Source organism: Martes martes, assembly GCF_963455335.1.
Source record: "Martes martes genome assembly, chromosome: 14".
Taxonomy (NCBI): domain Eukaryota; kingdom Metazoa; phylum Chordata; class Mammalia; order Carnivora; family Mustelidae; genus Martes; species Martes martes.
In genome coordinates, this window is record NC_137902.1 from 53,073,648 (window position 1) to 53,098,718 (window position 25,071).

The 25,071-nt window shown below is 37.1% G+C and overlaps 2 protein-coding genes across 6 annotated transcripts in view; one reads left to right on the plus strand and one right to left on the minus strand.

Annotated features, from left to right (window-relative positions):
* The window catches only part of FAM149B1 (family with sequence similarity 149 member B1), a 76,658-nt gene extending 57,421 nt beyond the window's left edge, over nt 1-19,237 (minus strand). For 2 of the 4 annotated variants that reach the window (XM_080823152.1, XM_080823153.1), the window contains exons 1-3: nt 19,069-19,201; nt 14,850-14,954; nt 12,897-13,026 (exon numbers count right to left, since the gene is read on the minus strand). In XM_080823152.1, the coding sequence (XP_080679278.1) occupies nt 12,897-13,026; nt 14,850-14,954; nt 19,069-19,115 (282 nt within the window). In that variant the 5' untranslated portion in view covers nt 19,116-19,201. Of the gene's footprint in view, nt 1-12,896; nt 13,027-14,849; nt 14,955-19,068 lie in introns of all 4 variants that reach the window. The other 2 variants (XM_080823155.1, XM_080823154.1) reach the window with 2 other exon arrangements.
* Nucleotides 19,238-19,348: 111 nt separating this feature from the next.
* Nucleotides 19,349-25,071, plus strand: part of ECD (ecdysoneless cell cycle regulator) — a 29,030-nt gene continuing 23,307 nt past the window's right edge. The window contains exons 1-3 of one of the 2 annotated variants that reach the window (XM_080822549.1): nt 19,349-19,554; nt 20,817-21,034; nt 23,985-24,102. In XM_080822549.1, the coding sequence (XP_080678675.1) occupies nt 20,830-21,034; nt 23,985-24,102 (323 nt within the window). In that variant the 5' untranslated portion in view covers nt 19,349-19,554; nt 20,817-20,829. Of the gene's footprint in view, nt 19,570-20,816; nt 21,035-23,984; nt 24,103-25,071 lie in introns of both variants that reach the window. The other variant, XM_080822548.1, reaches the window with a different exon arrangement.

Consider the following 25,071-nt stretch of genomic DNA (forward strand, 5'->3'; position numbering starts at 1 on the left):
AAGTAAGCAGAGAGGCAGGCAGAGAGAGAAGGGAGGAAGCAGGCTCCCTGCTGAGCAGAGAGCCCGATGCGGGGCTCGATCCCAGGACACTGGAATCATGACCTGAGCCGAAGGCAGCGGCTTTAACCCACTGAGCCACCCAGGCGCCCCTGTAACTGGAAGCTTTTAAATATTGACTCCCTTCACACATTTTGCACAACCCCCGACTCCCATCTCTGGCCAACACCAATCTGTTTTCTGCATCCATGAGCTTGATTTTTTCCCCCATAGGATTTAAATCTATTAATTTTCCTTTAAGTACCACTTGAGCTACATCCTACAGATTTTTGATATTTTGTTTTTCCCCTTTCATTCAACTAAAAATATTTTCTAATTTCCCTTGTAGATTTCTTCTTCAACCCATTAGTTAATTAAAAGAGAACTGAACTTCCAAATATTTGGGGATATCCCAGATTTCTAGATGTTGATTTCTAACTTAATTCTAGCATACCTTGTATATTTTATATTTTTTATATTTTTAGTCCTTGTAGAGTTATGAGACATGTTTCATATATACAGAATATATATTCTGTTGTCTTTGGTGGGATGTTAGATCAAGTTGGTTAATAGTGTTGTTTGAGTCTTTAGTATGCTTGCTGATTTTCTCTATCTCTAGTTGTTCTATCAAGTATTGGGAGTAGGGTATTATTGAAGTCTCTTGCTCTAATTGTTGTCTGTTTCTCCTTCACTTCTGTCAAATTTTACTTCATGTACTTTAAGCCTTGATTGTTAGATATGTATATATTTATAATTACTTTATTTTCCTAATGAATGACCTTTTTATCATTATGAAATGTCTTTTTTTCTAGTAGTAGTCTCTATTTTGTCTGCTTTGACTTTTTATTTCTGTGCCCTTTCATGATCTTCTCTATATCTGCATGCTGCCTGAATACATGGAGAGCTTATCAGAGCACTATGACTATCTTTTTTTAAAAGATTTTATTTATTTGTCACAGAGATACAGAGAGGGAGCACACAAGCAGGGGCAGCTGTGATCATTATCTGAGCCAAGCAGATGCTTAACTGTATGAACCACCCAGGTATCCCAGCACTATGACTATCTTATTTCCCAGACCTCCTTGATAAATTTCTGGATAGTTTGCCAGTTCATTTTTTTTGCCTTAGCCACTACTAAATCCACAGACTATCTGAGCCACTATTTTGCCTTGTTTGTATGCCACTGAGTTTGCTACTGTTTTGATGATGGAATTGGGTATATAGTCTGTCCAAGTTCCGCTCCACTCTGGTGGTTAAGTTGCTAGTTATCATGGCTTGTCCCTTTGTAATAGAACAGGCTCTCCCTGTTCTTAAAACATGGTTCTACTGATTTTCATGAATAACTGCTTTGCTGTTTTAAGTACCTTTGGTCAATTTTAGGGTCCTGAAATGGTTGCTTTGATCATTTTATCCAGTTTTATTGGTACTTTTGGGGAAAAGGACTTGTCAAGCTATTCATTCTACCATACTAGAAGTCCCACCTCATAATTTTCCTTTAAGATTATGTTTTTGTCAGGTCTTTGGCATCAATATTATGCTGGCCTCATAATGTGAATTAAAAATTCTCCTATTTTTTGGAAAAAGTTTGTGTAACTGTTATTTCTTCTACAAAAAACGCATGATAGATTAAGTATTGAAGTCACCTAGGCCTAAAGCTTTCTCTAAGAGAGTTGTTTGATTCAGTTTCTTTATGTATTTTACAACTATTCAGATTAAAGGATTTGTCCACTTTATCTAAGGTGTAGAATTTATTGGCATAAAATTGATCTTACTATTAATATTCTTTCAGTGTCTGTAGGATTTGAACTAATCTTTCATCTTTCATTCATGGTATTTGTAATTTGTGTTTCCTTGCTTTTTCTTGACCAGTATCACCAGAGGGTTTATCAATTATTAATCTTTTCAGAGGATTAACTCTTGGATTTGTTAATTTTCTCTTTTATTTATCTGTTTTCTATTTCAGTGATTTTTGCTCTTCATTATTTCTTTCATTTTTCTTGGGTTTAATCTTTCCTAGCATCTTAAGGTAAAAACTTAAATTATTCATTCAAAGCTGTATTCTTTTCTAAAATAGGTGTATAAAGCTACAAACTTCCTTGTAAAAACTACATTAGCAGCATCCACATATTTTGGAATTTAGTGTTTTTGTTATCATGTAGTTCAAAATACCTTCTAATTTTCCTTATAATTTGATATTTGGAAGGGTGTTAATTTCCAAGATTTGGGCTTTTTCTAGGTGTCTTATTGTTAATGATTTCTAATTCTATTGTGATCAGAGAATATACTCTGTGAGATTTAGTCTTTTGAACAATACTGAGACATTTCACAGTCCACCATACAGTCTGTCCTTGTGAACACTACATGTGTGCTTCAGAGGAATATGTAGTCTGTATTTGTTGGGTGTAGCATCAGACCTTTCATATTTTTACTGATTTTTTAAATTTTATTTTTTTTCAGTGTAACAGAATTCATTGTTTATGCGCCACACCCAGTGCTCCATGCAATACGTGCCCTCCATAATACCCACCACCAGGCTCCCCCAACCTCCCACCCCCCGCCCCTTCAAAACCCTCAGACTGTTTTACTGATTTTTCTAATAGTTCTATTATTTACTAAAATCTTTAACAATAATTGTGAATGCACTGATCCCTCTCTTTAATTTTATCAATTTTCTTCATCCATATTGAAACTCTATTAGATGTATACTTATTTAGAATTGTTATGTCTTCCTGGTGAACTGTGTTATAGAGTGAATTGTGTCCTCTTAGTTTGAATTCCTGTGTGAATTCCTATATTGCAGCCTAACCCACAATGTGGCTGTATTTAGAAACAGAGCTTTTAAAGAGGAAATTAAGGTTAAATGAGGTCATAAGCTCTTAACTGTAGAGAACAAACTGATGGTTACTAGAGGGAAGGTGGATAGGGGGTGGGTTAAATAGGTGATGGCGATTAAGGAGGGCACTTGCTGTGATGAGTGCAGGGTGTTGCATGTAAGTGTTGAATCACTAAATTCCACACCAGAAACTCACAGTACACTGTATGTTAACTGGAATTTAAATAAAAATCGGAGGAAAAAAATGAGGTCATAAGGGTAGAGCCCTAATCTAATAGGACTGATGTTCTTGTAAGAAGAGGGAGATATCCGAGATCTCTCCACCTGTGCACAGGCCTAAAAGCAAGGCCATGTGAGGATACAGATTCTAGTAGGAGAGGCCTCACCACAAACCAATCTGGATGGAACCTTGCTTTTGGACTTCTAGCCTCTCAAAACTGTGAGAAAGTAAGTGTCTGGTGTTTAAGCCATAGTCTATGGTATCTTGTTATGGCAGCCTGAGCTAAGACAGATTGCCTCTTATCTCTAGGAAATATTCTTTCTTAGGACAAACTCCATGTTTTCAAGTTTACTTTGTCTTTTATCAATATAATCATGTCAGCCTACTGTGTTCATGATATATCTTTCTCTATCTTTTAAATTTCAACCTATTTGTGCCTATATATCTGTAGTGCATTTCTTCCACATAGTATACATACAGTTGATTCTTGCTTTTTTATCCACTCTGACAATCTCTGCTTTTATTTGGAGTATTTAATTCATTTACATTTGTTTTAATTGTTGACATGGTTGAGTTGAAATCTACCATCTTGCTATTTCTTTTCCATCTGTCCCTTCTGTTTTTTGGTCCTCTCTTATTCCTTTCCTTTTTTCTTTTTCCTTTCCTGACTTATTTGATTAACAAATCAAATATCTGTTAGTAATGCATTTTATTTCCCCAACTGGCCTCTTAGCTTATTCTTACAATTTTAATGCTTGCTCTAAAATTAATAATACGCATTCACAACCTATCAAAGTCTAGTTAAGAGTCAATATTTTACCATTTCATACCTCCTTCTTCATACTTCCCACTTCTCTCGATACCTGAAACTTCACAAGTGTAATAACCTTAACAGTATAACCCATTTACATTCACACATCCTTTCAGCTGTATTTGTCTCATCTTTACTTCTACAAGTATAAATTCCATCTTGCATAAGTAAGAAATCACAAAAAAATAGTTTTATATTTACCCACTTATTTACAATTTCTAGTTCTCTTTATCTCCCCCTGCCCAGCATATTCCAGCTGCTTCATCTTCCATGAACTCTGATCTCTGTTCCTCAGCACAGTGGAATCACCATGTCTTGTTTGGACTCTGGCTCACAAATCCATAGTCAGAAAATTACCCCCAATTAGGAGCCAGGGTAAACAGGGTCTCACTTTCTTTCTCTCAGGGACTGTAGATATATGCTGTCTGTTATCCAATGCCTCAAGAGATACCCAACATGAGGTTTCAAAGTCAAAACAGAATAAGGAAAGCATTAACCTGGGAGGGCTCCCTGGTATATGAAATTGGAACCTAAGCAGAGTAATGGGAGTGTCTGTGTAGGAAGATGGCCTATTGTATGGTAAGAAACCAAGAGGGGTGGAGAGAAGGTCTAAGCAGTTTTCCTGACCCTGAGCAGTGCAAGAGGGGTGTTCTAGTTACTATGGCATTATAAGAAATCACTCTAAAACTTAATGACTTAAAACAGCAACAATCATGTATTATCTCCCCAGGTTTATATAGGTCAGGAATTTTTATAGATCACAGCAGGAATGGCTTATTTCTTCTCCACAACATCTGAGATATCAGTTGAAAAACTTGAAGGCTTGGACCTGAATTCATTTGAATGCTCATTCATTCACTCAAATATCTGGCAGTTGATGTTGGCTTTTACCTGGGTTTTTCCATGTGGTCTGAACTTCCTCACAATCCAGTGGCTAGATTCCAAGGTCAAGTATTCAGAAAGAGAGAAACAGAGGCAGGCAGAAGTTGTGTTACCTTCTGACCTAGAAAATCATGTAGCATCACATTCACTGCATGCTACTGACTGAGGCAAATAATCCATTCAGGTTCAAGAGGAAAAAACTCTCAATGGAGAAGTATCAATATCTTGTAAGAAGAGCATGTAAAATGGGATATATACTGGCATGACTTTTGAAAATACAGTGCCACAGTTGGTGTTTTCACGTGGGGGAGCAGGTTGTTGCAGGGTTTTGGAGCACAAGTTAGATGAAGAGGATGTCCAATGGGAGGGCAGCCAGCTTGTAATGCTGGTACCAGAACAGAGAGAAGAAGGCTACTATGTGGGGAGTAGGCAGCCTCACACAGGATGACAGTCCAAGCAGGGTGAAGAAGGTGCCAGTATGGAAGTCAGGACTACACTGGGTGTCTAGCTCTGAGCAGGGTGAAAAGAACATCCAATGGGTGAAAGGGTGCAGGGGGCAGTGACCAGTACAGGGTGTTGAAACATTTGTGAAGTGAGAAGGTATCTCCAGAGGTTAGGAGGCAGTGGCATTAGTAGGAAACTGGTTACATTCAGGGGGATTTATCAAATAAGTAAATATATTAAGGATAATGGAACCCAGGTTTCTTATTACCAAAAAAAAAGTTGCAAATATGGAAAAGGAAAAAACTAGAATGAACTTTGAAAAACTTTGAACAACTGAAAAGCAATGGGCACACTTAGCACCCAAATATTTCTTTCTAAATATGGCACTAAATAAGCCTCGAGTATCTTGTGCCAGAAAGTAACTAAGTACTCCAAGAAGGATGAGAACATGTCAAAATGGCACAGAAGCCAGTATGAAGGGCATTCCACTGGCTAAAAGCTGGGACATTATGAACTTCAAGATAAATAATGATAATGGTATATTACAACTCACAGAATGAAATAGGAATCTATGAGTACACTGATGTAAATAAATTCAAAAATTGAAAGTTTGATGAGGAATAGGATAGTAGCTACATAATTTCAAAGTTACTTCTCCAAAAAATACTTTTTTTTTAAAAGCTTTTATTTATTTGAAAGAGAGACAGGGAGAGCACGAGCAGGGGGAGGGGCAATGGGAGAGGAAGAAGCAGACTCCCCACTAAGCAGGGAACCCAACTGGGATTATGGTCTGAATCAAAGGCAGATGCTCAACTGAGCTACCCAGGTGCCCCTCCAGAAAATACTATTAAACAACAGAAAAAAAAATTAAGGTGTAAGACCACACCTTAATTAAGTGATCAAAGTAAACATCATCAATGATGGGACAAATGGAACCATGTGTCACCAAATAGAATGCAATGAGAAAAACAAGCTCGTATCTGTGATATTACAAATTGAGGAACTATTCCAGATGGAGACTAAAGAGATATAACAATGTTAAGTGAACTTCTGGCAATAAAGGATATTATTGGGACAACAAGTGAAATTTTAATGGGTGTCTAGAGATTAGATGGTAGCCACATTTCACTGTTAGTTTCCAGAATTTGATGCTTACACTCTGGTCATGTAGTGTCCTTGTTTGAAGGAAATACACAAAAATATTTGGTATGAGGAATTACCATGTCAGTAATTTACTCTCAAATTATTCATGACAACTAGTTTTTTGTACTGTACTTGTAACTTTCCTGTAAATTTGAGGTTGTTTCAAGTTTTTAAGAAAATACCCTATGTAGCATTTTGCAACTCTGATCTCAAAACTTGGATTTCATTAATTAAGACACAACCTTAAAAACAAAATAATGGATTTCATACATGTGATACCCGCAATGAAGTGTTTGTGTAATACAAGGAAAATATCAACATTCTCTATATACTAACTAGAAACCTTAAAAAACATAATCATAGCAATAAAGGTTGACGATAAATGTATTCTTCAAAAAATTATAATATATTTTCATATGATCCAGTGATTCTACTCCTAGGTGTATACCTAAGAATATTGAAAACATGTCTACAGAAAAATCTGCACACAAATATTCATAGTAGCATTATTCATAATAGCCAAAAAAGAAAAAAAAGAAAAAAAAGCCAACCTAAATGTCCATCAAGTGATGAATAGGTGAACAAAATTTTGGTATTTTTGGAATTATATTCATCAATAAAAAAGAAATACTGACACATGCTAAAACATGGCTAAATCTTGAAAATATGTGAGGTGAAATAAGCCAGACACAAAAGGTCATAAACTGTATGGTTCATTTGTATGAAATGTCAGAATAGGCAAATCCACACAGGCAGAAAGCAGATTGGTGATTCTCAGGGGGCTGAGGGACTGGAGGATTGGAGAGTGACAGCTAATGTGTATGGGACCTCTTTGGGGGGTGATAAAAATGTCCCGAAATTAGTCAATAGTGATGGTTGTACAACCTTGTGAATATACTAAAAACCACTTCACTGTTCACTTTAAAGGAGTGAATTCTATGTTATGTGAATATCACAGTAAAAAAAAAAATCCAGTGAAAGTTTAATCTAGTATTAAATAGATGAGAAATCTATTAACAAATAAATAATCAGAAGTTTAAAAAACATGACAAAGAATATAAATTTTTGCCAGAGGCCAACATTATCCTAGAACTCATTTCACTTGAAAAACAGGTACTATACACCTATATAAGAGCAATAAATCAATTAAAAATGGTGATCACAATGACTAGGGGGTGCTCCAGCTACTTAATATGAAGCGATCATGAAATATTAAACATCCTGCTAGGCATGAGGTATTTCTATACAACAAATATACCCAAAATGCCAAAAATGCCCATGCTCAGAAATCCTGAACTAGTCAATAAAATGGTGCTAAAAAAAATTCATTATCTATATGGAAAAATTATGTTCCTGCTGTGTATCATATACAAAAAACAATTCCAGGTGGATTATAGACTTAAATATAGAAATTGTGAAAGTTATAAAGCCACATACTAGGAAAAGATATTTGTAATACACTTAATAAAGGATGAGTGTATGATTGCTACTACTATCCAAAGCAGTAACAATGGCTTAAACAAAGTTTATTCTTCTCATAAAAAAATTAGTCTAGGGGTAGGCATTAAAAAGTTGATATAGTGGCTCCATGGACATCAAGGACTGTTTTCTCTACTGTTTCCATTCTCAGTGACACCTCATGGTCCAAGGTGGCTGCTATACCTTTAGCCCCAGTTCCATGTTCCAGGCAGGAATTTGGAGAAAAGGGGTAAAATGGAAAAAAAGGCATTCCAGAAAGCTTCATCTCCTGACTTTTGTGTACAATTCATTAGCTGCCACTACCTGTAACAGAGGCTGAAAAATAAATTTTCAACTGGGCATAATACCTGAAGTTCTATAGGGGGAATGGATATAATGTAGGTATCTGACAGTCTATGTTATAAACATCTAGAACAGGGGTCAGCAAACTTAAGACCAGTGCCCCGAATCTGCCCCACAGCCTGTTTTGTAAATAAAGTTTCATTGGAACAGTCACACCCATTTATTTACCCATTATCTATGGCTGCCTACTCACTACAGTGAGTGTTGAGGGTCCTGACGGGGACTGCAAAGTCTAAAATATTTCTACTTTATCAAAAAAGTACACCGACCCCTAATCTAAAGATAAAGATCTCCTATTAATTAATATGAAAACAATAAAAAATAAAAATAAATGGATATGAAATATAAACAGGCAAGTCACAGACTACAAATATGTGCAACATCATGTATGAACTTTCCAAACATAATGCTGAGCATAAGAAGCCAGATACAAAGAATACATATTGTATTATTTCATTTATATGAAGGGCAAAAATTTAAAAAGCTAGTGGAAAGGGTTAGAATAGCAGTTATCTTTGGGGTTGAGAGAGGGCATCCAGGAGCCTTGTAGGATGCTGAATGCCTATATCTTATCTGGGTGCCATCTCTCTCTCTCTCACACTCACACACTCTCTCTCTCTCTCTCATACACACACACACACACACACACACACACACGCACGATATGTAAGTTGTGCAATTTTTTTTTTCTAACCAACCCAATAGCACAGATACCTTCTTTTAAAACCTAAAAGTTTGGCAAAGATTAAAAAGTTCGGTAAGTCACTGCTCTGGTCAAAAGTAGAAGAGGGGCACCTGGGTGGCTCAGTCATTGAGCGTCTGCCGTTGGCTCGGGTCATGATCCCAGGGTCCTGGAATAGGGTCCTGGGATCGAGCCCGGCATCAGGCCCCCTGCTCAGCGGGAAGCCTGCTTCTCCCTCTCCCACTCCCCCTGCTTGTGTTCCCTCTCTCGCTGTGTCTCTCTCTGTCAAATAATAAAATCTTAAAAAAAAAAAAAAGTAGAAGAAAACAGGCCCTTCCATATATGTTCCTGGTGAGACTGCAGACTGGAATAACTTCTAGAGACCAATTTGGCAACAACTTTCAAAATTACTAAAGCATATATCTTTTGACCAGCAACTCCAGCTCTAAAAGTTTATCCTCAGATATATTCACATTTATGTAAAATAGTATACGTACAGTGTTACAAAGGCAGCATTTTTTGGTAATAGCAATGAGTATGCAGCCATTAAAGAATAAGTAAATTTTTGGGTATGGGCTATGATGAGTGCTGTGAAATGTGTAAACCAGATGATTCACAGACCTGTACCCCTGGGGATAAAAATACATTATATGTTTATTAAAATAAAAAAAAAAATTAATAAAAAAAAAAAAAAAAAAAAAAAAAAAAAGAATAAGTAAATTTTTACAATAATAGATATTCTTCAAAATATACTGTTAAGTGGAAAAACAACTGGAACTAAATAGTGTATATGATAAATTTTATGTAAAAATGAAAATAATTAAAATGTACAAAGTTAACAAAGGAATCAATTGTGTTAATGAAGAATTCTTTTTTTTTTTTAAGATTTTATTTATTTATTTGACAGAGATGACAAGCAGGCAGAGAGGCAGGCAGAGAGAGAGGGGGGAAGCAGGCTCCCTGCTGAGCAGAGAGCCCCATGTGGGGCTCGATCCCAGGACCCTGGGATCATGACCTGAGCCAAAGGCAGAGGCTTTAACCCAATGAGCCACCCAGGCACCCCGTTAATGAAGAATTCTTATCTGGTTCCTTATTTTAATTAAAGTAACTTTAGTGTTTTGACATTTAAACTGATATTTCCTATTCATCTGGCAAATAGTTATCAAGTCTCAAGGGTTTCCTCCTTTCTTATTGAGAATTTTTATAGCGAATCATTTTTGAAATGTATCAAATACTTTTTTAGCATCTATTGGTTTTATTTTTTTTCATTTAATTCATCAATGTTAAAAATACTACATTTGCAGGTACTGACCCATCTTTGTATTCCTAGAATAAACCTTCTCAAATATTAAAAAAAAATCAACCCAAAGCATATAAAACTAAAATAGAACAGAACTGGGTTATCTACTTTTGTGACCGTTGGCTATAAAATTTTAAATAACAACTATAATTAGGATAGAAGAGGAAGGTCTATCTTCACATAATTATATTAACTTTAAATTTTAGAATATTTTTAAATTTTAGTATATTTTAAAAGAAATAAACCTAGACAATAAAGTCCAGAATGATTATAAAAAATAAATATATTTAGCAGAGTAGTATGCCATTAATTAAACTGAAAGGAAGAAAAACACCAAGACGGTTCCTAAGTAAATAAAATATATAAATACTAACTTCAATTTTAGTATCAGTTGCAACTTACAATAAGAGATTTTACTCAAATAATAAAATGATAAACTAAAGGAAGATCTAAATAAAAGGACTGTATTTCTAGCTAGAATACTATGTTAAGATGAGAAATGATTGAAATGTGTATATAAAGTATTTAGCACAGTGCCTGGCATCTACTAAAAATTCAGTAAATTTTAATTCTTCTCTCTACATCTTCCCTAATCTAATATAAAGTTATAATGCTAGACCAATTAAATCCCTGAAGAACATTTTATAAAATTTGAAGCAAGTGAAAATAAAATTCAGCTTAAGATGTAAAGAGGACACAAATACTAAATAATATATGTTGTTTAATGAACACTGGTAGATTTGCCCTAAATATTTTAAAAATACAATGAAAACTACATGATTTTAAATCAAATATAGAAAAATTGTTCAAACAAAATAGGTTCGACAGCATAAAAACTTAGTCCATACCTTACACCATATATTATTTAAAGTCTGCTGAGTTAAAAAGATAAACACAAAATTCTATAAAATGCTATTAAGAATAGTGTAATAGTCCATCTTTCTTTTTTTTTTTAAAGATTTATTTATTTATTTGACAGAGATCACAAGTAGGCAGAGAGGCAAGGCAGAGAGAGAGAGAGGGAAACAGGCTCCCCACTGAGCAGAGAGCCCAATGTGGGGCTCAATCCCAGGACCGTAAGATCATGACCTGAGCCGAAGGCAGAGGCTTAAGCCACTGAGTCACCCAGGCGCCCCAATAGTCCATCTTTCTAAAGATAAAATCCTGACTAGTATAGAAATGAAGGTAGTAGAAAGAAGCAGTAGTAGAAATGAAGGTCAAAAGTGAAACAGTAATATTGGATCATTAAAAAAAATCTGCTACACAGTAAATAACAAAAGGAAAGCAAAGGGAAACATTTGTATGACTTTCATAACTTATAAAGAAGTACTAATTGCAATACAAAGACAACTAATGGAAATATATAGTTAGTACACTAAAAATTTCACAATAAGCCATCAAATTAATTAATTCCCTTAGGATACAATTTATATTCTTTACTATGGCCTTGTATCATCTAGTCCTGCCTGCCTCTCTGATTTCATTTATGGTTTCTCTGCCTGATACCATCCTCCAACCACACTGAGCACTTTTCAGTTCCATGACCACACCAAATACTTTCCCTTGGAAACATGAAGCTCTTTTCGTCCTTAGGGCTTTTGCACATGCTGCTCGTTAACTGTCAGGAAAGCTCTTTCCTCACTCTTCACACAGTTAACTCTTTAATCTGTAAGTCTCAGATCTACCCTATCTGATAATCCTATATAAAGTAAATCCCCCCTGGGGCGCCTGCGTGGCTCAGTGGGTTAAAGCCTCTGCTTTCGGCTCAGGTCATGATCGAGCCCCGCATTGGGCTCTCTGCTCAGCAGGGAGCCTGCTTCCTCCTCTCTCTGACTGCTTCTCTGCCTACTTGTGATCTCTGTCTGTCAAATAAATAAATAAAATCTTTAAAAAAAAAAAAAAGAAAGAAAAACAAGTTGCTGACAACAATATGGTATAAAGTCAGTATTGTGGAAAAGTGCTTACAAAATAATAATAAGTGAAAAAAACAGAGCATAACATTGTATACCATGATTACAGCTAGGTCAAATTAATATAGACTGAAAGAAGACACAGAAATAAAAATATGTATTGCATCAAGGCAATAAATGTGCATAAAATGTGACCTTAAAATTTTCTTTTAAGGTTTTAAGCTTTTAAAAATAATATTTTATAATGGGAGATAGCCATAAATAAGTAAGTAAGTAAATAAATAGTCAATTTCATCTCAACACCTAGTAAATAATGACTAAATAACATTTTGGGTACATATCTTTAGTCATTTTTTCTAAAATTCATATAAGCAAAAAATATATGTAAACTCAAAATAGAACTACACTAACCATACTATTTTAATCTGCTTTTTTTCATGTAATCGTATATCATATTCATTTTCCCAGTCTATAGTGGCTTAATAATCAAGTTCCAAAACCAATTTAAACAACAAGTAACATTAGTGGTGGAGAGACACATTAGTGGACTATACAAAGCAAAAGTAGACCCATGGCCCAGATCCATACTAACCTGCAACGGTTAAGTTAAACATTAAGCATTTCTAAGGATCAACTACTGTATCCATAAAACAAAGCAAATACTGAAAGAAGGTAAAAACTGATAAGAAGTATTCAAATGTAAAGAACCAATCTTCATAGAGTGAAGGAATGAAATATACTGACAAAAGTGACAGATCCTAACTCCCAGAATAGTCTCCCAAGCATTCCATCAGACTGGTAACATACAACTCACACCATAGCCCCAGGAGAAGTCCGAGCTGCCTTCTGTAGAGATCCCTGTGCCTGTATAGCTTGGAAAAGCAGATCTTGAATTCCCAGTGTCAGCTGATGTAAAAGGCGATTCTTGTGTGATGTCAGACTCACTAAGTGCACAATTTGGAAAGAAGAGAGAAAACAGAAAAATTGTTATACTTCCTCAAGTTTCTGTAGCAGTAACTACTCAGGAATTTACTAGGTGACAACCATGCATACAAATATATCCACAGAAATAAAAATAAATGAAGAACTTAACATTTAAGCATCATGGAAAAGTCCTAATTCCTATAGAATTGATGACAGTGATTCTAAATAATTCTGGTCATAGTTTACAACAAATACTTTAGCATACCACTTACAACACCTACCCTTGAAAACTAAAGACATTTCAGAAATATGAACAGTAATGTCTGAACTTGTATGGCACTTTTATAGATGTAATTCCATTTTATCCTCACAACAACCTGGTGATGTAGAACTCAGTTTACCCCCATTTAAAAAAAATTTTTAAGTCATATTTATTTAAGTAATCTCTACACCCAATGTGGGGCTCAAACTCAGACCCCAAAATCAAGAGTTGCATGCTCTTCCAACTGTACTAGCCAAACACCCCAATTAACCCCATTTTAAAGACAATCTGAGATCGGGTTCTAGATATTGAAATTAGGTTTTATGACTATAACTTTTCTGTGATACCACACTACTTCTCAGAGCCCTCTTTGAAATTATAGTATGCTGTTTGTTTGTTTGTTTGTTTTTTAAAGATTTTATTTATTTGACAGAGAGATCACAAGTAGGCAGAGAGATGGGCAGAGAGAGAGGGGAAAGCAGGCTCCCTGCCAAGCAGAGAGCCCAATGTGGGGCTCGATCCTAGGACGCTGAGATCATGACCTGAGCTGAAGGCAGAGGCTTAACCCACTGAGCCACCCAGGTGCCCCACAGTATGCTGTTTCTTAAAATGGTAACTGCAGCTGGGGCGCCTGGGTGGCTCAGTGGGTTAAGCTGTTGCCTTCAGCTCAGGTCATGATCCCAGGGTTCTAGGATCGAGTCCCACATAGGGGGGGGGTCTCTGCTCAGCGGGGAGCCTGCTTTAGGAAAAAAAAAATGGTAACTGCAGCTAATACTTATTCATTTACCATATGCCAATCATTGTGCCAAGTTTTACACACTTCATCTCATTTATATTCACAACACCCTTTAAGAAATACAACTATCGTAAGTAACTTGCCTGTTGTTACCCAGCTAATAAGTTGCAGAACCAGGATTAAAAATGCTATGTTGGGGCTCCTGGGTGGCTCAGTTGTTAAGCGTCTGCCTTCGGCTCAGCTCATGGTCCCAGGGTCCTGGGATCGAGCTGCATAGAGCTTCCAGCTCAACAGGGAGCCTGCTTCTCCCTCTCCCACTCCCCCTGCTTGTGTTCCCTCTCTCATCGTGTCTCTCTCTGTCAAATAAATAAATAAAATCTTTTTTAAAAAATCAGATGTTAGAGCTCCTAGGTGGCTCAATTGTTAAGTATGTGCCTTAGGGTCAGGTTGTGATTCCAGGGTTCTGGGATCGAGTCAGGCATCAGGCTCCCTGCTTAGCAGGGAGCCTGTTTCTCCCTCTCCCCTACCCCTGCTTGTGTTCCCTCTCTAGCTGCCTCTCTCTCTCTGTCAAATAAATAAATAAAATCTTTTAAAAAATAATAAAAATCAGATGTTAGACTCCTTCTGAGTCTTGGCTTTTAACTATGTCATAATACTACTTTTCAAGGGTTGTAAGTATGATGTTTCCATTAGCTGTTCCAGAATGAAAACTGAATGGTACTGAAAATGTGATAAAAGTTCTTGTTTTGTTTCATTAGTACAAGACTAGATATCAAGCCTAAGCCAAAAAACACTTTTGCCATTATCAAGTGTAATAAGCAAATGAGTACACTTTGTGTTATTACCTTTGGGAACTTGTGTCTTTTTCATGGCTGTCATTGGTAGAAGAAATTTCATCTAGCTGCTCTGGAAGAGGATGATGACTAATAGCATGTTTTGTTATTCCTTTCCTGTGAAAGATTTTTTAAAAAGTTATATTTCCTGTAAAGAAAAAATATATACTTTTCAATAACTTGACTACAGGTTAGTCACCTACTTCCAGCTGCTCTGTTACTGCACCGTACTATATGGTAGCCCCTAGCAACTAGCAGTTAAAATGTGGTTAGTCGGTGTGGTGAGCACCAGATGTTGTATGGAAGTGTTGAGTCACTATACTGTACACCTGAAACTAATATTACACCGTATTTTAACTAACTGGAATTTAAATAAAAACTTTAAAAATGTAGTTAGTCAGACATGAGATGTGTTTTAAGTATAAAACACGGGATTCTGATGTCTCAGGACAACAAGAATGTATAATAGAGCATCAATAATTTTACCTTGATTGCATGTTAAAATGATAGTATTTTGGATATTCTGGGTTAAAAAATACATTCTTAAAGTTAGTTTCACTGCAAATTTAAATTACAGTAAGTTATAACCATAAATCTTTTAGAACAGTTAACACAAAATACGGTTATAATACCCAAGGCGAGTGATGATTTGGAGAAACTAGATGTCTCATACACTGCTTACGGAAATGTAAAAAGGTACAGCAACTCTGGAATAGTCTCATAGTTTCTTTTTTTTTTAAAGGTTTTTTAAAAAATGTATTTATGAGAGAAAAAGAGAAAGAGAGCATGGGGAGGAACAGAGGGAGAGGGACAAGCAGGCTCTGCACTGAGCATGGAGCCCAACATGAAGTTGGATGTGGGCCTTGATCCCAGGACCCCTGAGACCATGACCTGAGCTGAAACTTAACTGACTGAGTAACCGAAGAGCCCCAGTCTCATAGTTTCTTTTTTTTTTTTTTTAAAGATTTTATTTATTTATTTGACAGACAGAGATCACAAGTAGGCAGAGAGGCAGGCAGAGAGAGAGGGGGAAGCAGGCCCCCCGCGGAGCAGAGAGCCTGATGCGGGGCTCGATCCCAGGACTCTGGGAATCATGACCTGAGCCGAAGGCAGAGGCCTCAACCCACTGAGCCACCCAGGCACCCCTCAGTCTCATAGTTTCTAATAAAATGTGTACCAATGTCAGTTTCCTGGCTTTGACACTACACTAGTTACATAAGTTGTCATCATTGGGAGAAGGTGGGTGAAAGGTTCATGGGATTCTCTGTATGATTTTTTTAACAGTGAGTCTATAATTATTTCAAAATAAAAAGTAAAAAAATTAATTTCATCTGTTTCTACTGTTTTTTAACATAACTACCTGAAAATTTAAAATCCCATATGTGGCTGTGTTATATTTCTATTGGACAGAGCTTCTCTAGAGAGTTCAACTTGTATATTAGATTAAACTAAGGGATCAGTTATTATATGTTCCAGTCTCAATCATCTACAGTAGACTTTCCTCCCCCACAAAATTCTGCAATAAAACAAGTTTAGGGAACATGATAAGCTAAACAAAGTACATAGGTCTCTTTAGAGTCTTCAGTTTGCAAATGTGTATTATAAATCTCTAATACTCTTACCCCATAGGCAAGGAAAGTGAAGCACAGAGAGATTAAGTAACCTGCTTAAGGTTACGTCTATGAAATGATGGAGCCAGGATTCAAATCCAAGTACTCTGGCTTTGAGGCTTCTCAAAACAAATGAATAATTTGAGATTTTAGTGAATGGAACCATTTTTGTATATAAAGATAAAGCTAAGGGCACAGTCAGCAGAGCTTGTACTTGAAATTATTTCTCAAATGGTGGGGATGGATTTGTGCAGAGCTATTTGTACTTCTCTCATTCAGTCATCCTACAACGAAAAACTTGTCTTTGAGACAGTGGTTGTAAACAGAAATATGGATTCTAGCTACAAAAAAGACACGTAAGTCTGTCAAAGAAATCTGACCATGAAATGATGATTAGATAATACCAAAGAAATATTAAATTTGATCATAGCATTGTTTTCACGTAAGAAAATACTTAGGGGCACCCGGGTAGCTCAGTTGGTTGGGCATTTGTCTGTCTGCCTTTGGCTCATATTGTGATCCTGGGGTCCTGGAATCTAGCCCTGCATTAAGCCCCACATCAGGCTCCCTGCTCAGCAGAGAGTCTGCTTCTTCCTCTCCTGCTGCCCCCTCCCCCCGCTCGTGTTCTTTCTCTCACTCAAATAAATAAAAAAAATCTTAAAAAAAGAAAAGAAAATACCTATAATTTTTAGAGATGCACACTAAGGTATTCAGGGGTGAAATGGTAAGTGTCTGGGGTTTTGCTTTCTTATTTACAGACGATGGACAGAGAGTCTGAAAAAAGATAAGATAGATGAAGCAAATATATCAAATTTTTGATAATTGTTGAATCTAGGTGATAGGTGGTTCATTATATTATTCACTATACATGTATGTTTGAAATTTATCACTTTTTAAGTGTTAAGCTGTATGTTGAAGATTGCTTTTTTTTAAACTCTTTTCAATATTTGTAATTTGGAACTGTTAGGGAGAAAACTAAAGTTCCTTCTTCAAATCAAATTATCATTCTGACACCTAAAGTAAAAATTGTTTTATTTTACTATCATTTAGATACATATAATCCCCTTGTCTTCTTCATTCATATCATCCTGACTCCTCTAGAGAATCATCTTTGAAGAGAGTGTCTTTAGAGAATAGAGAGTATCAATCAAATCAACAATAGAGAACAAGTAATGTAACTATATTGGAGTAATTTTTTCCACAAATGATTTTTTTTTTTACTCAGAATGGTCAGAATAATTATAAAAGCAGATTTTTAGCTAACTCCTGTTCCCTTTACTGGAAAATTACTTTCTTTTTTCTACTTCCTAAAAAGCTTATTATCTGAATCGCTACTGTGTAGATATCCCATTACTTAGTAGATAATAAGCTTCTGAAAGGCAAGGAAGGATCACAGATTTTCTTTGTATGGCTACTGTACCAAGTAAAGCTGGGAAAGGACAGGAAATTACAAATTACTGAGGATCTACTATGTGTCAAGCCCTGTGCCATCACTTTAGATAGGCTTTTAGAGAAAGTCTTAGTCCTATATTACAGAAATGGATGCTCAAATATTTATTAATCTGCTGAAAAGTCACATGACTAGAAAAGAGCCTAGCCAGAAACCCAGGTTGACTGAAGATCCCATGCTTGCTATTACCATGTATAGTTAGTATTTACTTTTTAAATATATGGTTGCTAAAATTACATAGCTCCAAGGCAAAAAAAAAAAAAAAAGTTGGAATTTGAGGATTAAAAAGCCCAAGCTCAAAACCTATTGGTTATATAATCTTAGGATGTGTAACCTTTCTAATATTTCATGTTCTGAAAAACTGAAAGATAATCATACCCATCTTACAGAGTTGTTGCAAGGATCAAGATGTGAGAGTCTTTTTGAATGTATAAAGCATCAACAAATATACAACTTTATCATTACTTGCTAATTACAACACTTCACCAGGGGTGGGAGGTGGGTTTTTAAGCTTAAGTATTTGCTCTCTAGAGCAAAACTTATCCTTAAGGATTCTGAAGTTTAACCTCAGAGGTGGGGAAGCAGTATACGTAACGATTATGACCAAAGCTTCAGGGTCAGACTGACACCAGGTTTGTGTGCTCCACCACTTCCTGCCTGTATAATCTTTGGCATGCAACAATCTTAAATCTGGGATCTTTATTTGTAGAATGTGCAAAATAATAATCCCTATCCTGTATCCTTGCTGATAGGATTAAGTGAGCTAATGCATATAATCAGCTTTGCACTGTGCCTGGCACTAGGTAAACTTAACTTTTCTCTAGCACTCAGCTATTAGTAAATTCTCGATTTGTCAATGCCCGTTGACAGCCATGAAGCCCTGAGGAAACTACAAATGCCGCAGGGGGGCCAGTTCCTGAGTCCAGGAAGTGTAGCCCAAGAGGGCCAAGTCCTAGGACAACACAAGTGACATGCCCTTAGCTGGAGATGGAGGCAGACCGGGCAGCATCTGACAAGTCTGGGAGGCGAGAATTCCAATGAAAATTTTCCTTCCCCCGCTCTGGAAACGGAAAAGTGAGAAGCACTAGTTGGGAAGGGCCCCAACCAGAGCGCCCGAGGCCCGCCTCAGCCCCCCACGGCCCGGGCTAGTTTAGCAAAGCAGTCCACTCACAGTTCCAAGCTCTGAGGCACCGCCTTCCGAGTGTATCTGGAGATCATCCTCCTCTTCCTCCTCTGCCGCGGAGGGGGCGGGCACGCCAGGGTGGGGGCCTCCGGACCTGGCCCTCCCGCCGGCTCCGGCCCGGCCCCCTCCCGCCACCTTCCGGCCCCGTCACGCCCCGTCGCCTAGACTCCGGACCGCCGCCACTCCCTGGGTCCCCACCCCTCCAGTCCTCGGCCCTCCCTGCTTCCTCCCAGGGACGGAAGTGACGAATGCACCGGGGCACTCGCGTAATGCTCCCGTGGACGCACAGCAGTGATGCCACGGGGGGTTCCGGGGCCGAGGGAGTCTTTTAGAGCTTCCGCTGGCCTGAGGTAGCCGTGAGCCGTTTGAACTGACCTTGGGCAAGGCTTTGGCAAGCAGCTACTGGCGGCTCCCGACCGGCTCACGCGGTGGGAGGGGCGGTCCAGGAAAGGTTCCGCAGCGGAGACGCGTGGGGTAGGCCCGAGAATCGTAAGCGGAATTGGCTTCCCTTTGTCAAATGGAGGGAGGGAGTTTAGTCTGAGTAAAGAGCACTAGACTCCCGCTCAGTCCTCGACTGCGTGGTCGCTTCTGTATGTGCCAGTTTTCTCACTTGTTCAGCAAGGAGTTAGCCTGAGTGACCTCAAAGTCCCTTCCAGTTCTGACACAGTTCTTCATAAAAGTGTGTGCTTGCCATTATGGGCTGGGTGGATGGAATTATCTGTCCCTCTGGGTTGAGAAGCCAAGTGATGATTTGGACAGACTGGATAGAAGATGCAGGTTCCTTTCGACCTCGTTTTATTAGCCCATGAATAAACCGAGTAAGAATCGAACTCGAATTGTGCCTTAGAATGGACCATCCAGTACAGTGCCTCCCTTTCCCAAGCCTCATCTGGCCGCAATAGTAAGCGAGTACTTTTGTTGTAAGGGAAAACCCTTAGAACCTAGAGATACCTACCGCCTCTTAACATACCGGAGTTATGTACCACCACCACCACCACCCCCGAAAAAGGGGCAGTTTTAGGACAGCTGCACGATAAAGAACCATGCACAAATTATTTTGGTGTGAGATGATAGGACAGGAATGTTTTGTGGTTTTGGGTTCCTCTATGCCCTACAACATTCATAAAAAGAGATATAAATTCTTCAGAGTGAGGGAGATTGCCCTAAAGAGCTTTTAAACAAAAACAATTTAAACTGGGGGAGAAATTTAGAAGTAAAAGAGTAACATTCTCATTCTACAGTTAAGGAAAAAGCCCCAGAAAGAGAAATTGAGGTGCTCAAAGTAACAAAACTGATTAGTGACAGAACTGGGACTTTTGATAGTATTTAAACATAAGATGTTACTGTTGTGCTTCTCAAAGTGTGTTTCACACACAAATGTTAGTATGAGGGTAAACTTTTTTTTTAATGTATTCTTTTCCAAACGTTTTTTGTTTTATTCTTGCATGCTATTAGTTAATTTGGGAATGTGATACTCGATTTCCATTTACTGTATTATGTCAGAAGTTCCTTTAATATAATTTCAAGTATGAAAACATAATCTTAAGTATAAAACATCATTACAAGAATATTAAATAGGTGTTACTATTCATACTTGATCAAGGCAAAAAATTAAATGATAGCATCTGGATAACTGAATTTTGGAAAACAATGGAATCATGTCGAATAGTTCAGAGAATTGAATTTTACTTCTCCATTATTCTATGTGATTTATATTACTGAAACTTTAAATGTAGTTTTCAAAGAAGAATGGAGGGAAATATGAAGCTTGCTACAGTGGAAGACACTGTAGAGTATCGCCTATTCCTGATACCAGATGAACCAAGGGACCCAGAAAAACACAAAGAGATTCTTCAGAAGTATATTGAGAGGATAATGACTCATTTTGCACCTTTGCTGGTCCCCTATATCTGGCAGAATCAGCCTTTCAATCTCAAATATAAACCTGGGAAAGGTAAGGCTCTTTTACTTATTTTGATGTGATACGTGTGACTTCTGAGTCTGACAGCAGTGATCTATAATAGTCCATAGTTGGCTCAATGTTGTAAGGAGATTTATAACCTGAACTTTTTTGATTAGTGATGCTTGCCTATAGTTAGTTAGGACCATAAACTTACCAAAAAAAATTTTTTTAATTAGTTTGATGAAAGCTTTCTAATAGTAATTACCTTGAGAACTAATATATACTCAACATTATTAGAGTATGGCTGTTTTTTGGAACTTTACTCTTCTGTGCTATAGTATATCTAGGTATCTATACTAAACAGGTTCAGGCATCTGGCTTCCTTAACCATGGCTTCCATTAGTGGTTACTCTATATTCCTTGTTCTTGATCATGTGTTCAGTAGGCTGCCTTGTTTGACATAGTTGTGAAACTATGTGGCTCTGCCTGGCTTGTAAAGAGAAATAATTGGGCTTATGGCCATTATTTGCTACTCAGAATCATTTTGAAGTTGCTTCACTGCTTCTCTGTGTTGTTCGTGCTTGATATGTGACCTCTGGCCAAATATGGCACTTTTTCTTATCATTTCATATAGCTTTAGCAAAATGAGGCACGAATAGGTGACCGCGGCTCTTATTCATGCAGGGTCTTCTTTCAGATCAGGAGTCTGGCATCTTTTGATACGGTCAGTCTAGGTCTCAGTGTAGTGTTTATCTGTTATCTTTTGGCTGGCAGTTGCCAAATGTGTTCCCTGTTGTTAATTTTATTGAACCCCTATTCACTGAAAGACATGTGATATTTATTTGCAAGAACACCGTCACATTAGCACAGTACACCAAAACCAACTCCTTATCTTTTTCCCAGAAAATAATTTTTGCCCAATGTTTTCTTGTCTTGCTTAATGATGTTATCTACCTAGTTATTCAGTTTGTTAATAATTCAAAATTATACTCAGCTGCTCACTTGACTATATTCTGTCAAGCACTAAATCCTAGCGTGGTTACTCCTAAAGTAAGACCCCTTCTGTACATTTGTTTGGCTACACTCTAGACCCTCTTTACCTCTTCATCTGAAAGACCACAGCAGCCACCTAAATAACCTCTGGTTCCTGTATCTCCAGTTCTTCTCTCACACTGATGCCAGTGACCTTTGTAAAACACAAATTTGATCACATCAGTCTTTTGCCCAGCATCCTTCACTAGTTACCCATTGCTTCTGGATAAAGTTCAAATTGAAGTTTAATATATAAGGTAGATAAAAGTAGACACTAATTGGAGCTTCTCTTAGTTGAAGAAATTTGAGAGATCTGGGATGCGGAGAAGAGTTGGTTGGGCTGTTCTTCCTACTTTTTTTTTGCTATGGCAGTTCTTGGGACACTTCACAGTGTGCTTGTTTGACCTTTAGTCTGTTAAGGTGGTTGGTTACACTGATTGATTTTCATAGGCATTACATTGCATTCCAAGAATAAATTCTACTTGATCATGTTGTATAACCTTTCAGTGTGTTGAATTCAGTTTGCTAGTATTTTGTTAAGGATTTGTGCATCAGTATACCAGAGATATTGGTCATAGTTTTCCTGTATTGTCTTTGGCTTTAGTATGAGGGTGATGCTGGCCTCATAAAATGGGTTTGGGAGTGTTCCCTCCTCTTCCGTTGTTTTTAAGCGTTTGAAAAGGATTGATGTTAATTCTTCTTTAAATGCTGGTAAAATTCTCTTGTGAGCTTTTCTTTGTTGGGAAGTTTTTGATTACTGATTCAATGTCCTTTACTAGTAACAAGTCTGTTCAGATTCTCTATTTCTTTGTGATCCAGTCTTTCTTTTTTTTAAAGATTTTATTTATTTATTTGACAGACAGAGATCACAAGTAGGCAGAGAGGCAGGCAGGGTGGGGGGAAGGGGGGAGCAGGCTCCCTGCTGAGCAGAGAGCCTGATTTGGTGGGGCGGTGCTGGGATCCTGACCTGAGCGGAAGGCAGAGGCTTTAACCCCTGGAGGCACCCAGGCGCCCCAGTGATCCAGTCTTGATAGATTGTGTGTTTCTAAGAATGTACTCATTTCCTCTAAGTTTTCCAATCGGTTGGTCTGCAGTTGTTCATAATGTTCTCTTATAGTCCTTTTTATTTCTGTAGTATAGGTTGTAATGTCACCTCTTTCATTTCTGAGTTTAGTGACTTACGTCTCCATTTTTTCTTACTGATCTAAGATTTTGTCAACTTTGTAATGTTTCAACAAACCAAATAACTTTCTTTTTTTCCCCTATATTTCTATTCTCTGTTTCATTAATCTCTATTCTAATCTATACTATTTCCTTCTTTCTGCTAGCTTTGGATTAGCTTTTCTTGTTCTCGTTCCTTAAGGTTAAATTTAGGTTGTTGATCTGAGATCTTTTATAACTATAAACTTCTTAGCACTGCTTTCAGTATGTTACATGTTTGTTTTCATTTGTCTCAAGGTATTTTCTAATTTCCCTTGTAATTTCTTCTTTGACCCATTGGGTTGTTTAAAAGTTTATTAAGTTCTGCATATTTTTGAGTATTGCACTTGTTTAAAAAACTTCTGCTCCATCTAAATGTAGCTTCCTGATATCCCTGAAACACTATTATGGTCTGCCATGCTTATATACCTTTGCACATGCTATTCTCTCTTTCTGGAAAACCTACCCCTGTCATTCCTCCAAATGAGCATAGCTCAGATATCACATTATTTATGCTCAGATCCCCCTCAGTGCATACATTTCTTCATCTTGTTTTGAGATGGCATGGTGGTCCATCTCCTGTTGTCTAGACCCTTGGGTCCTCACAAGTAGGCTTCTTATATCCTGTTCAGGATTACAACCCCAGCTCCTCTATGGTACCTACAGCATGGTCAGTCAGTCAATGTTTGTTTATTTGAATGATTACTTGTATTTTTATGTGCACTGACAAATTTATTTGGTTATATGATTGCTTTTCTCTTGTTTTTAGGAGATGTTCCTGCTCATATGTTTGGCATGACAAAGTTTGGGGATAACATTGAGGATGAATGGTTTATTGTTTATATACTAAAGCAGATTACAAAGGAATTTCCAGAGTTAGTAGCAAGGTATTAGTTATTTTATTTTATTATTTTTTTAAGGTATTAGTTATTTTAATAATCTAAAGGAATTCTCTTGTTGAGACTGACTACATTTTTATCCATTTAGTAAATTTTTTTTCGGTAATCTGGTGGAGATTGTACAAATTTGAGACATAGATTTTGGAAGTGACTTCGTGTATTCTTCCTTTTCTTTTGTGGTTGTAACTTCCTTTAGTTGAGGAAAAAATTAAAGTACATTGGAGAGCTTAACTTCCAAAATTTTTAAGCAAAACATTCCTATTTTAGTTTTTTAAAAATAATTCTCATTATGAAAGACTAAATACATACAGGATGCCTGGGTGGCTCAGTCAGTTGGGCGTCTGCCTTCAGCTGTGGTGGTGATCTCAGGGTCTTGGGACTGAGTTCCATGTCAGGCTCCCTGCTCAGTGTGGAGTTTGCTTTTGTCTCTCTCCTTCCCCTGACTCATTCTATCTTTCTCTCTCAAATAAATAAAATCTTTAAAAAAAAAAAAAAAAGCTAAATACAGATGGTAAAAAAAAATCCAAACAATACCGTAGGGTGTACTACAGTTTAAAAAAATCATAGGGAAAAAAATCCCATTTGTATGTACATATAAATATTTTACAAATTTCTTTACAGTGTCTTCCTCTATTATACCAAATCAGGGAACAATTGTATTGAAAGCAAAGTAGATAACACTGCATTCTAAATCTATTTAAAATGGGAACTGATAGTTCTCTGTAATTACCAAGTTGTGTCAACAGAGGGCGTTTCACCTAATTTTCCACATATTATCCTCATTTTCCTGTCAGTCCCCAAATTGTATTCTATTCCCCCAATCTCTTCCCCAGCAAAACGAAAAGAAAAACAACTCTGAAAACTTATTATTATATCAAAATTTCAAACACGAAAGTAGAGAGAATGCACCCATATGTACTTGTCACCCAGCTTCAATAATTTTGTAATTGGACAATT